At 44.8% G+C, this 13462-nt stretch overlaps 1 protein-coding gene across 1 annotated transcript in view; it reads right to left on the reverse strand.

The window, feature by feature from the left end:
- Positions 1–6397: 6397 nt before the first annotated feature.
- MCCC2 (methylcrotonyl-CoA carboxylase subunit 2) overlaps positions 6398–13462 on the reverse strand; it is a 260423-nt gene continuing 253358 nt past the window's right edge. Inside the window, exon 17 of the mRNA XM_078675283.1 lies at positions 6398–6620. Coding sequence (XP_078531409.1) covers positions 6503–6620 — 118 coding nt within the window. The 3' untranslated portion in view covers positions 6398–6502. The remainder of the gene's footprint in view (positions 6621–13462) is intronic.

Consider the following 13462-nt stretch of genomic DNA (forward strand, 5'->3'; position numbering starts at 1 on the left):
ATAGACCCTACTGAAGTCAACCCCTATATCTTGGGAAATAGCCATGTTTTTAAATTCCTTCTAAATGGAAGGGTGTCACTGATTTGTCTCAGCTCGAGATGTAAGGTATTCCAGAGCTTTGCAGCAGTGACCCCAAAGGATCTACCACCTGCTCTAACTTTTTTGAGTCTGGGGATTTTTATCAGTTTTGCCCCAGATGAGCGTAACGTTCGGGTAGGAACATACCACTCAAATTTACTTTGGAGAGAGGTAGGACCCATTCCATACAGGGCCTTAAATACTAAGCAGAGTGATTTAAACTTGATTCTTTGTTTGCAGCTCCAAAAGGGCCAATGAGGCGGACGACCTTCTGGACCAGCCTAATACTAATTTAGCTGCGGTTGACTGTAACCTCTGCATCCTGTCCAGTAAAAACTTTGGGGACGCATTAAATTGCAGCGAGTTATCCCTCAGCCACAATGTCCTGTCCCGCAGGCAACTATGAAACCCCTCTAGAGAAGTTGACTGTGCTCCCTCCAGGGAGAGAATTAATTGCGTATCATCCGCATAATTAACGATCTTAATGTTATGACGCTTGATGACCGCCATCAGGGGTTTCATGTAGATATTAAAAAGAATAGGTCTGATGGCCGAGCCCTGTGGTACGCCATGCGAGACACTAGTAAAAACAGATTGGTAGGGGGAGAGGGACACTGCCTGCTGCCTACCTGACAGAAAAGACTGGAACCACCTAAGGGCACAGCCCGTCACTCCCACCTCTTTAAGTCTCCTCAGCAGGATTTCATGGTTAACCGTATCGAAGGCGCAGACAGGTCAAGCAAAATAAGTAAAGCTGCCGGACCCCTGTCTGCCCGCCCCCGAAGTTCGTCCATCATGGTCACCAGAGCTGTCTCAGTGCCATGGGCCGGCCGAAATCCAAACTGCTCCTCCTCCAAGAGCTTAGCTTGTTCTACATATTTAGACAGCGTGCTACTCACCACCCGTTCCACTATTTTAGCAGGGTAAGGTAGGAGGGAGATGGGTCTAAAATCTTTGGGACACTCCGGATCGAGGGAGGGCTTCTTAAGCAAGGGTGTCACCAATGCCTGCTTCCACTGAGACGGCACCACTCCCTCAGTGTGAGACTGCTTACAAATCAGACGAAGCGTGGGGAACAGCTCTGCCCCAAATTCTTTCCAGATCTTACAATGCATCGGATCCAGGGGATATCCAGATGCAATACCATCAGCTAATCTAGAGAAATCCTCAGGCTCCAAAGACGAAAACGCGGGGAGAAAGCCAGAGGTAATCCCCTCCAAGTTGACACCTGCAGCCACAGTGCTAATATCCTCCATGTCAGGCGGTAAAACATTCACCACGACAGGAGTATAAGAAACCCTACCCAGATCCTTAATAATGTCATTAACTTTATTATGAAAAAACCTGGCCAGGTCATCACAAAGAATTTGAGAGGGGGAAATCACATTTTTGGAACAGTCTGGATTGGTCAAGCTATTAAGAATGTTAAAAATGCTTCTAGCGCTATTAGGGGCATTAAGTATCAAGGTGGCAAAATAGTCTGCCTTAGACCTATTAATCCTATTCCTGTGTTCTGCAATCTTTATTCTCCAGGACAGCTTATCCACATCCTGGTAGCCATGCCTCCATCTCCTTTCAGCCCGTTTAAATTCAAGTTTCAGGGTTTTCAGCTCCTCCCTAAACCATGGAACAGAGGGTCTACTCCTGCTCTGTAGGTTCTTTAGAGGAGCAAGAGAGTCGAGAGCCAAGGTGATTTTCCTGCAGAGAGCGGAATAGTTCTCCTCCACTTGAGCCTCCGGGGAGAAACAGTCCTCCACCTGAAACACCACATCCTGGCCCCTCTTACGCATAAGAGCCTTCCAGTCCCTACCTACAAATTCATTCACCCGATTACCTCCCCGCTTATCTAGACTGGCAATGTTCGTATAGAACTTAATCAGAAAGTGATCAGTCCAGTCCATGGACAGGACTTCCCCAATGTACACTTGCTCATCCTCCGACAAAATAAGATCGAGCATGTGCCCTCCAATATGGGTGGCCTTGGATACTCGTTGACAAAGGCCCAGACCCTCACAGGACTGAGTAAAATTGGCCAAACGTGTCAAGGGACCCATTCAGCCAAAGATTAAAATCGCCAAAAATCAGCAGCCTACGGTGCGTAGCGGCCATATTGGTAAAAATCTCCAATAAAAGATGCTGCTGTTGCACACTAAAGGGCCCTGGGGGTCGATAACAAATACTCCCTGTAAGAGACTGGCCAAGAGCGCTCTTAATCACAAACCCAAAGAGTTCAACCTCTGCGACCCCATCAATATGGATAGTAGCCAGGTTCAAGGACGCTCTAAAAATTAACCCAACCCCCCCCCCCCCACTTCCCCTTAATCTTGGCTTATTGAGGATTTTATAACCAGGGGGTAGGCCAGACCATGGTCGACCTCGCAATCTGGCGACCTCGCAAGTCCAGGTTTCTGTCATACCCAGCAATTCGAGCTTGTGCACTTCCAGTAGCAACTGAATTTCAACCCTATGCTTGGGCAACGATCTGACATTCAGTAGCCCACATGGTAAAAAGTCTTTAACCAAAAAGTCAGACAGTGGAGAGGCGGTCTCCGCAAAGCAAAGAGCTCCCCTACAACTAGCCCCTCTGTTAATAAGGTGGAGTTCTGGACTGGAGTGCCAAAGCAGGCGTCTTACTTTATCCGGTTCCAAATAGGCCGAGGGAGAGGCAGCATGGCCGGCGCAGAGCACGTCCTTAGCGCAGACGGGCGCAGACAGGCTTGCCTTTGGCACGCCGCTGGCACGCCCGCTGTGCGCGTCCGCTGCCCGCTCGCGTCAGCATCTCTTTTTATCTTGGGCACCTCCGACTAGACCGCTAACTTCCGGAAAGGCGGTACCGCTCGCACGGACGGTCCCCGCCAATCAGAAGAGCGAAGAAGATGTCACGCGGGAAAAATGAAATGCGGAAGAGTCCCCTTCCGCACCCAAGGAATCAACCCCTGCCCCGAGGAATCAGCCCCCAGCAGCCCGATATCAACAAAAGATTTAAAAACCGGTAAAAACAAAATATGTCAGCGCGAGCCGCTGAGCAGCTCCAGTAGCCCCAACAGAGGCAAGTCACTATTCAGAGGCTGCGCGCACGCGTCAGCATCTCTTTTTATCTTGGGCACCTCCGACTAGACTGCTAACTTCCGGAAAGGCGGGACCGCTCGCACGGACGGTCCCCGCCAATCAGAAGAGCAGAGATGTCACGCGGGAGAAATGAAATGCGAAAGAGTCCCCTTCCGCACCCAAGGAATCAACCCCTGCCTCGAGGATCCGCCCCCCAGCAGCCCCGATATGAACAAAAGATTTAAAAACAGGTAAAAACACAATATGTCAGCGCGAGCCACCGAGCAGCTCCAGTAGTCCCCCAACAGAGGCAAGCCACAAGTCACTATTCAGAGGCAGCCCATTCCTTTTAAGCCTGTATGCGACACGTGAGCAGATGGATGTCGGAGAATTGCCTGAAGTTAAACTCCTGAAGTTTTACTTTTTGGCAGGGTTCCATCCTTATGGTCCTCTGATTGGTGGTCTGTGGAGTTGGATCCCCTTCCTATTCCAGCCACTAAGGCGGAAAATCTGGGAGTCATTTTTGATACTACCCTGTCCTTCTCCCATCACGTGAAAGCGCTTATATCATCCACTTTTCACACGCTGAAAATTCTAAGAAAACTTTTTCCTTTTATACCACCAGAACTACAAAAACAGTGATCTCTGCACTAGTTTTGTCTAAAATGGACTACTGTAACGCTCTTCTGGTTGGTATAAATAGGGCACTTCTTGTTAAACTGTAGGTTCTCCAAAACTCTGCGGTCTGACTGCTTTTTGGCATATCTAAACCCTCTTCAGCCAAGCAGGCGGTATATGCTCTACACTGGCTACCCGTGGAAAAACGGGTCAATTTTAAGGCCCTATGCATTACCTTTAAGGCACTGCATAATTATGGTCCTGACTATTTGATTGATCGTTTCCAAAGATATACTCAGTTCAGAAAGCTACGGCCCTCTTCTCATAAGCTTGTGGAGGTGTCCAAACCCTGACTCTTTAACTGGGGTGGTAAAATCTTTGTAAACATCACGACCAGACTGTGTAATCGTCTGCCTATTAAGCTTAAAAACCCACCCGACCTGCTTTCCTTTACGAAAGGTTTAAAGAGCTGCTTATTTACCTTATAGTTTCTTAAACTCAGACCTCAAGCCTTCAATTGGAATCTCAGTGATGTCATGTGGTTAGATGTCAAGCGCCTAGATACCTCAGAGAATTAGTTGCGCTATATTAATAAATAAATACATGGAGACAATCATTAAGTGGGTGAGTGCACAATCTCCCAAACCCTGGGAATGGCTTAAAGGTATGGGAGACAATAAAGGAAGAGCCATTGAAATGTGAGAAAAAAAGATAAAAAGTTGGCTGATGATATAAAGTGTTGCTATTCCCTAGCATCATCTGCCCCCAAATATATCAGATACAGCAAGTATAAATGTGACAGTACAGCTAAACATGGTAGAACTAGCAAGGGATGTGGAAATGGAACCTGCAAGGCTCACTCCCTAATGATCCGAGGTACGAATGAGATGTTCTTTCATAGAAATGTATGCGGTGATCACAGTAAGAAAGGACAACAAACGTTTACGCTGGGGTCTGATGAATTATACCTTATTTGAATTTTATTTTGCCTCTTTTTTGAGTTAATAATAATTGCACTCTGTACACTTTTTTGCATGGATTATAAACTAAAATGGTTAAAATACACGTCATGTTTCTGTATACACTAATCTGTGTTTGAATTGAATACATTATGGTGAGATAAACAGCATGGGATTCTCAGGAACTCCTCTCTCACAACCACATGAAGATAAACCCCCACCTCCACCATAGAAACACGCGTCAGTTTACCTTCTTACTGACCACAGTGTTAAAGAAGAAATAATTTTGCCAAAGTCCATTCTATGCATTGCAACACAATTATCACCAGGATGCAATAAAACTACTTGCTCTAGCATCAGAGGCTGCTTCTGCCAATTGAAACTGGTAGGGTGGGTGAGGGGAGGATAGGAGAGGTTGGGAAATAAAATAAAAATATCACCTACCTGTTGCTCCACTCCCACTGCTGGCTGTCTCGTTGCTCCTGCTCTTCTGTTCCTCCGGAAGTGGATGGGCCTGAAAGCACAGGCTCTATACCCAATTTAGATGCTGATCTCACAGCTTCTGAGCAGTTCCAGGACTGGCCTAAGGGGCCTCATTTGCGACTCAGACAGTGCCTGGGAGCCTGTGGAATTTCGCCAACTCGGCTGTGGAACACAGCTGGGTTGGAGAGACATAAGTGTGCATGTCAGTTTGGAAGGTGGCCTGTCTAAGACGGACAGCCAAACTGCCATACACACTTATAAGTGCACACTACTCCTCCCTGCCAATGGCCCGGCCCTTCTAACTCCCATGTAAGCAGCGCAGACAGAGATAATAACAATGTTTTAATATTGTTTTATTTATTATCTGCTGGCAGTGGGGCGACGCTCCTCCACCATTACGGGGAGCCGCCCCTGCCTGGCATGTTGGCACCTTGAGAGCTTTAAGCGAGTCTGAAGGAATGTGGCACTGAGTACCTCTATGCCCACAGCTGGATTAAAAGTGGGCACCATTTCTGCAGTGTAATCGTGTTGTACATATTTACTGCAGTGTAGTTAAGCCGACTTACTCCTTTCTGTCATGCTCTCTTCTCTCGGTCTCTTTCAAGGGCAAGGCCCTTATCTAAAAGAAACAATGATGTAGGCATTGAACTGCTGCAATTTGCCCCAATAATATAAGGGGACAAGCCCTACTTTGCAAAAAATAAAAATACAAATGCAAAAAATGATAACCAAGACGTTTTACAAAAACTAACTGGACAACACAAAAAGCTAGAGATGCGATCACAAGAAGTGAAAGCACACGAAGTGAAAGCACACAAACTGCATCACATGAAAAGCGATTACAAGAAGGGACAGTACAGACACAGGAGAGAAAAAATGCACCAACAACTGATAGAGAAAAATGATAAGCATATAATTGTGTCCTTTAGTCAAACGCTATTCATGTAGCCATCTAGCCTAAGCTGATAAGAAACGCTTACAATGTAAAATCAAGTGTAAATATAATTGAACAAACATTGCTATAATGCTACAAGCAAGGACTGCTCTCGAGTGTCCACAAGTAGCGCCAAATAGCAAATGTGCCAAAAGTAACAAAAAAAAGCCAACTGCAAGAATCTAGCCACAAAACTGCTTGTGACGAAAAAGGAACCAAACGTGTTTTATGTTCATGATACATCTCAATAGTATGATGAAAACAGCCCACATCAACATTGTGTTTTTTTAAAAATCTTTAATTCACATAAATTTATAACATTATTCAGTTTTGAAAACTATGATTTTATATTGTCCATCACCACATATCACCATTTGCACCATCACATCCGGAAGACTCCAAATTGTGTCCTTTGTGTAGGTGCATTCAATGCGGCACTTAGACTCAGGCCCAGCACCAGCCTGGTGTCCGCAGGGTCAATGATGCCGTCGTCCCACAACCTGCGGGTGGAAGATACAATAAATCATTGAAAAGTCCACAAATAAACACGGTCACATTTGTAGTTTGTCAGTCTTCGTCATTTCAGAGTGCTGTCTTTAGTTACAAGAGAGTACAAACAAAGGACTGTCCCACAGCCGAAAACACCTGGAGCTGAACTGGCGGAAGAGGGACTGCTGTTAGGTCTGCCTAAGCATCACCTTTCGTGGTTTGGAGCACAGCATGTACTAGAATTAAACCTAAGAAACCTTCAAAGCAGGTGTTCAGTGTTATGTGTACATGTCCGATATGTGGCTCGAAATTTAAGGTAAATGGCCAACAATCAAATTCAATCTACTTTTCTCAGATAATTGTTAAATACACATAAGAAATACAATATTACAGCATCATTTGGAGAAAATGTGAGGATGAAGAAATTATCATTGCAAGAAAAACTTCAGAGGCGCGATGTCTACTGACAGCCAGTTCCAGACAGGAGGCACGGTTCGAGATCAGCGACTGCCCCACCGTACGGAGGAGAAACCAAAGCGGACCTAGAGCCGCCCCATCGCTGCAGTCTGAAGGGCTTGACGGCCGTTTGTTTCTGTTAGTGACCTGAACCTGCAACCGAAAGGAGACCCTCGAACTGGGTATGACTTTAAGTAGAAAATGCTGATCACAAAAAAATGGTGATTAGCTGCTTGGATCAACTGGCAATCATTGGCTTTCACTAATTAGATCAATGCTCTTCACCAACTAAAAAAGCAAACACTTTTTAGTGTGCATTCCACAGCCCAATCAGTCAAGGTTAAAGGCCAGGACCATTGACCATTGAGTGAAAATCAGAGCTGAAAGCCTGCATGGCCGCTGCTTTCCTAGGCTAGTTTTAGATAACGTTTGGCTCCAATAAATCAGTACCACAAAAAGTACGGCAGCTGCAGGTGGAATAGACAATTGGTATTCTTACCTGAAGTGAAACGACCAACATATCCCACTTGGACGGTCACAGAAACCCTACGTGAGTGCTGAAGGGAGGGAAGGTCATCCTCATGGAAGAGGAAGCCTCACACACAAAGTTGTGTCAGGCTCCATCATCAGCAGCCTCTCTCCACCCTGGAAGGACAGTACCTCCAGGGCGGACTCAACCTCCGGCTGGACTCGGTGCAGGAGGGAATTCTTAGATAAAAGCTACTGGACATTAAAGAGATCCAGGTCAGTGAATTTAAAATAAATTAATGTATGCCGGCTATTTGCCTGTATTAATGGATACATTAGGTATGGTTAAAAACTGGTGGGGGTAATATGAAAGCAATGACTCACACTGCCATAAGAAATAAGGACAACAGGTTTCTGACCGTCTTAGAAGCCAATAAGGGTCTGGGGCATTCCCCAGGGCCAAGGATCCCTAACTGCCACTAAGGGGCCTATTCGCCTGCTTACTTAGGGAGGAGGAAAATCAGTGAAAAAGTAAGAAAATGTAATGTGCCCAGGTGAGTCATACCTGAAAAAGTACATGGAGAATGACCCTACATTATAGGGGATACCGGCTTCTTGAACAGAGAGGGTGACAGTGTCTTTGTAGTCACGCATTTTCATCAAAAGGCCCACTGTGCTCGTAAACCTGCTCGGCACAATTTATCTGCCTGTTGGTACTAAGCAGGCCATTTTCCTTGTGTTTTCAGATTGACTGATGGCCCTGGGTGAAGGTCCTTTAACCACCGACCAGATTATGAGGGACAGGGTGGGTCTGGTTAATTGCAATTACGTCAGGAAGAAATTCCTCAAGACCTTACCAGATGTACCATCCCGTCACTCAAGTATCTTTTGTTTGCCCTCGTTTGATTGGCCCTTGAGCCAAAAGAACTCCTCCTCCCCCAAAACTACTTTGACATAGGACCTGTGTGATGGCAGCATTCTCCAGCTTTGGGATGTAGTAGCTGCACCTAGTGAGTGATGCCTACTAGGACCGTGTAAAACTAGTCGTGTGAACAATTTGCATATATTTCCTAATTAATACAAATGTTTGTAAACATTACCTGGATTGCATTTGCAATAATGAACCTTGCTACAAGTGCAAAAAGTAGAATGTTTGAGGTCACCTTTGGTGCCCTTGCCATTACGGTTACTCAAAAACTGTTCAGAAAAATCTTTTTGATTAAAAGCTGAAAGCAAGATGGATGGTGCCCACGGAGACAAAAGACAGGCCAGTGTGCTACATGCAGCAGTGCTTCCTGACTATGGAACTGCAGACTGGCTGTTTCCTCAAGCCCTTGACTAAACTGGATATCCTGATGATGTTCCGCTGGATGCCCTGCCAACTGGGAATGCCTGCGTAGATGCCCCCAGCCACCCTGCCAACTGGGAATGCCTGCGTAGATGCCCCCAGCCACCCTGCCAACTGGGAATGCCTGCGTAGATGCCCCCAGCCACCTGAAAGAATGCGGAGATGCTGACCCAGAGCATCTTGAAGCCCTTCACCCTTCAGAGACCAGTAAGGGCGGCTGAAAATCAATCTACAAGAGGAGGTGAGGTGGGTCGCAACGGTCTGTAAGCATGTTCCCTCCTTTGCCTACGTTTGCTGATTCACCTATGTGGACCTTCCCCCCACCATGTCCTTCAGCAGTACATACTACAATCTGTCCAGGGAGGCATTGAGCAAAGGTCTATGACCGCCCTCGATGCATGGATGCCGGGAGAATTGTATTGAGACTGTGGATTTCCAGACACTGTCCTGCTGTGCAGAAGCCCAGGACCGGGCTATCTTGCTTGATAGTAGGATTCTACGCCATGATGAATGTCTACCACAGCCTTTGTATTGATCTCGTTGTTTCCGTGGGCTCGCGCCTCATGTTTCCTTCCCTATATGTGGCTTCCTTCAATACCATGAGCTTTTCATCCTGATAAAGCCATTAGCACAGCGTTGTCAGCATTTAGCAGTCATGAGAGATCCTTAGACCAGGTTACCAGAGAAATACCTCTTTAACACAGCGATTAATTCCATTTTAATGAATAAGAGTAGTGGTTCTTAATCTGTGGTTTGGAGACCCCTGAGGGTCCCTGGCTGCTCTTAAAATCAAATAGTAACAGATTACTGAAGCGCACATAAATAGAGTAGTCAAATATAAAAAAACATGTTTTAAACGTTCTGTAATTGTGAAGGACTTTAAATTGAAGGCTACAAATGAAGTTGATATCTTAAGATGATTCGTGGGAGCAGTGCAAGTGTATTGCACCCAATATTGAATAGAAGATGGGTGGCCTCAACCGAATTTAGAAAACTCAAATCTTCCCATTTTTGTCATATTTGTTTGTGAATGAAATAAAACATTTTTAATTTGTTTGATAAATGCTTGTCTCGGCATCTTTGTGTATTTTGTGCGATTGAAGTCATTGAAATTACTTATGCCGTGGTCCCTGGATTCCAATAATAATGCAGTGGGAGTCTCTGAAACCACATATTGATTCAATGGGGGTCTCGGGACTCCAGTAACGATTAAGTGGGGGCCCACAGAAGTCAAAAGGTTTAGAACCACTGTGTTGGAGTCCTGGATCATTTTTGACACAATTGTTATAATATGCTCTATTGTAACTGTCCTAAACATTGTTTGCTTGAAATCACAAACTGGGTATCAGGCGTTACACTGTGTTGATGGTGGGAGGTTTACAATACTCTGTTTGCGAATAGTATTATTTCAATAGCACAGTAGTTGCAGCAGTGGTCTCAGAAAAACCATTTGGATTGTAAATCAGTTACATTGTAATAATTGTTATACTTGGTTAGGTTACATTTTGTGATATGTATTACTTGCTACAAATTTGTCCGGAACACATTTGTGTATTCTTAAGGTATTGATAAAGTTCTGGTCGTTTTAGAAAATACCTCCGGCTTGACAATACATCTCTATTGCAAGGTGATAACCATGTTATACTGCATCCAGCCTCGATCTTCACGTCACCTCATTTCAGCGCGTCATGGGCTGCGCGTCCAAACTACTCCAGACAACAAAGGATGCTTGGAAGCCGACTCTCCATCGCAGACTAAGGAGCTGGTATTACTGGGTAATGGGGAAGAATAGCAATTTCCTATTCAATATTGCTAAGTGATCTTTGCGAATTCAAAGATCAGAAAACATACTGCCAACTTGCTTACCGTAGGCTCTGGACAGAGCCTAATAAGGACGTGCATCATAACAGGTTATCAGAAATATTTTACACAGGATATGTTATCAGCCCTTAATCACCTTGGAACACTCCCACCTGCAATGAAATCACAGCTGATGCCCTAAGGTGCCAGCATAGCCATGGGATAATTGCATTAATGTATTGAAAGTAAAAGCAACTTTGGGGGCACTGCCTCCTTACAGAGGCGTGGCACGAGTACACCAGTAATCTGGGATGTTCCTGTTCCAAGACATTTGCTTCCACCTTTGGTATTTCAACGAATTCTGCCATTAGTGCCAACAAAGTGGCCTGGACAAAATGGCACAATTTGAATTCTATAAAAAAGAAATAAAACCTTTCCTATCATCATTCGGGAGCACACACTCTCTTAAGTAATTCAATCCAGGAACCGAAGCACAAAAAGAAGGCAAGTGATGCAAACTCGGGTTAAATGTGAAGCCAAAAGCACAGTGTGCCATTGTCGAGAAGTCAGTGTCTAATATCCTCAACATATCATGTTTGGCTTCAACCGCTGTGTTTACAGGGTTTGAGGCTCTGATGAAAGATACTGTATATGTAATTCCTAGAGACTTACATCTGTTGGGGGTGGGATTCCTCAATGCCTTGTGGTTGCCCTGTGACTGCAACCCTGGACAGAGGGTGCACCGTTGGGCTGTTTATATTCCTGATGCTGCAGAGTGGATGCGATTCACCTGTCTGCTTGTCAAAGACGTACAATTATTAGCTAAATTACACAGAACAAAATAGAATTAGAAGAGCTTCTCGACACACTTTAATGAAATAATCATTATTATGTTTTTGGAGGGGAATCATTATTTTATGGAAATAAATGAGCAAATGTGTGGGCTGCAGGCTCGCCTCAAACTTACATTCATAGTCAGGTAATCGATACTTTTAATTAGGCGACTGGTAACAGCACCAAATGTACTGCTCTAAGGCCTCTTCGTACATGTCATCACCACCTTATTTTGTTGTCTCCGTTTAAAGTAAACAGCAACAGAAACTGGGATAGGACATACATAATTCAATGCCTATTGAAATCTCCTCCAAAGTTCGTGAGTGACAACATTTATCTAATAAAATATTAACACTGGCAATTAGCAAAAAAGACAATAACATTTTTTTTAAAAGATCATGAGATTACCAAGGCTGATTGATCTTGAGTCATGTATATTGCTATTATGTATTGGATTAATGATTGTATGTAAATGTATTTAACTGTTTTCAACTTTTATGTGGATCTCATTCGAGTTCCAAATCATAAAATAAATAAACTTGAAACTTGAGTCATGACCTAAATGATTTTGAGCCACTGGAATTGGGTACTGAATGGCTTGTTTACAAAGTATATCACCTATAAGAGGTTGAAGCTGGACACTTCATGGGAATGTTGTAATCCCCTAATGTCCTGTCTGAACATGTTTTGTAGATCACTGAGAGGCTGTGGACTTTGTGTGTTGCACGGTGTTTGGTGGATGCGCACTCAACTCCATCGAGGGCCACACCTGTGAAAGAGGCCATTACCACCTGCTGTTGACAGCCAGCCTGTAGGTCTTGTTTCTCCAAATCTGAAGGATTTTAAACAGATGCAGTAACAGGAAATATTAATACGTTCTTAGTAAGTTCTGGAACATTCTGAAAGGATTCAGAAGGGTTCGGCCCAGATTAACCTTCCAGGTGACTTTGGCCGCAGCTACAGGACCACGGATTGGTTGCTCAGGAAAAGAGGCCCCCTCTGCCAGGGTGAAGCAAAGCGGACTTGCTGTCTTTCTTAACCTAAATCTTGTTCTTTATCAAGTAAAGATTATTAAATCCAGTGGTCATGTCACAATTTAAGTAGGGTATAGTGTAGCTGCTTTCATTTTGTAACCACAGGCCCCTGAATATTACACGGCATCCAAATAAACCCGCCTGCACCCACAGCACACAAAGTGCTTGCTGTGGAGAGATGCGAATGAGCAAAGCATCAAAACGCTGCGCTCTACATTCATGACCTAACATTCCTGCAAACCTCGAGGTGCCGCATGAAGGTGATTCTGGCAAGCACTTCTGAATGTTGGAACCACTTCCACTTCAATAACCACAGAGGGAACCTACTAAAATACTGCAAGTCAATCCAACTATTCAAGTCCCATTGGCTGGAACAAAACAAGGATCATGCCCCTCTTTTAGGCCTTCATCTCCAGTCTGTAATCTGCCACATTCAGGTTTAAGAGCCCAGCATAGGCCGATGGTTCTTCAAGCCTGGCAGGACGGTTCCACTTCCTGGCTAGGGCTGGGAGGAGGATCGCTGCCACAGTCTGGGCTCAGGAACCAGAGATCAGCACCGGAAGCATCAGTGGAAGAGATCCATGACCAGGAACAGACAGCAGTCGACCAACAGCTCCAATACCCAGAAGCCCCAGCAGAAATGATATCAATAAGATATCACAAAGACACGGAAAGGAAGCAGTGGAGGCTTTTACTGACCTTGTCCAACAAAACTAGAAACCGGTAATGACTGTTTCCAACACCATAAGCACTGGCTTGAATGCATGGATACACACATTCAGCATATCTGTAGATGTGCGAATGGAGAACCCTTCTGTTGATGCTGCTCAAGGAATAGTGGAATACAAAGCCAGATTCGTATGGGTCGGTCCAGTTTATTTTTGTTTTTCTTTCTGTATTCATTTGAAGAAAC

This window comes from Lissotriton helveticus, chromosome 2_1 (assembly GCF_964261635.1).
Source record: "Lissotriton helveticus chromosome 2_1, aLisHel1.1, whole genome shotgun sequence".
In the NCBI taxonomy this organism is placed as follows: Eukaryota; Metazoa; Chordata; class Amphibia; order Caudata; family Salamandridae; genus Lissotriton; species Lissotriton helveticus.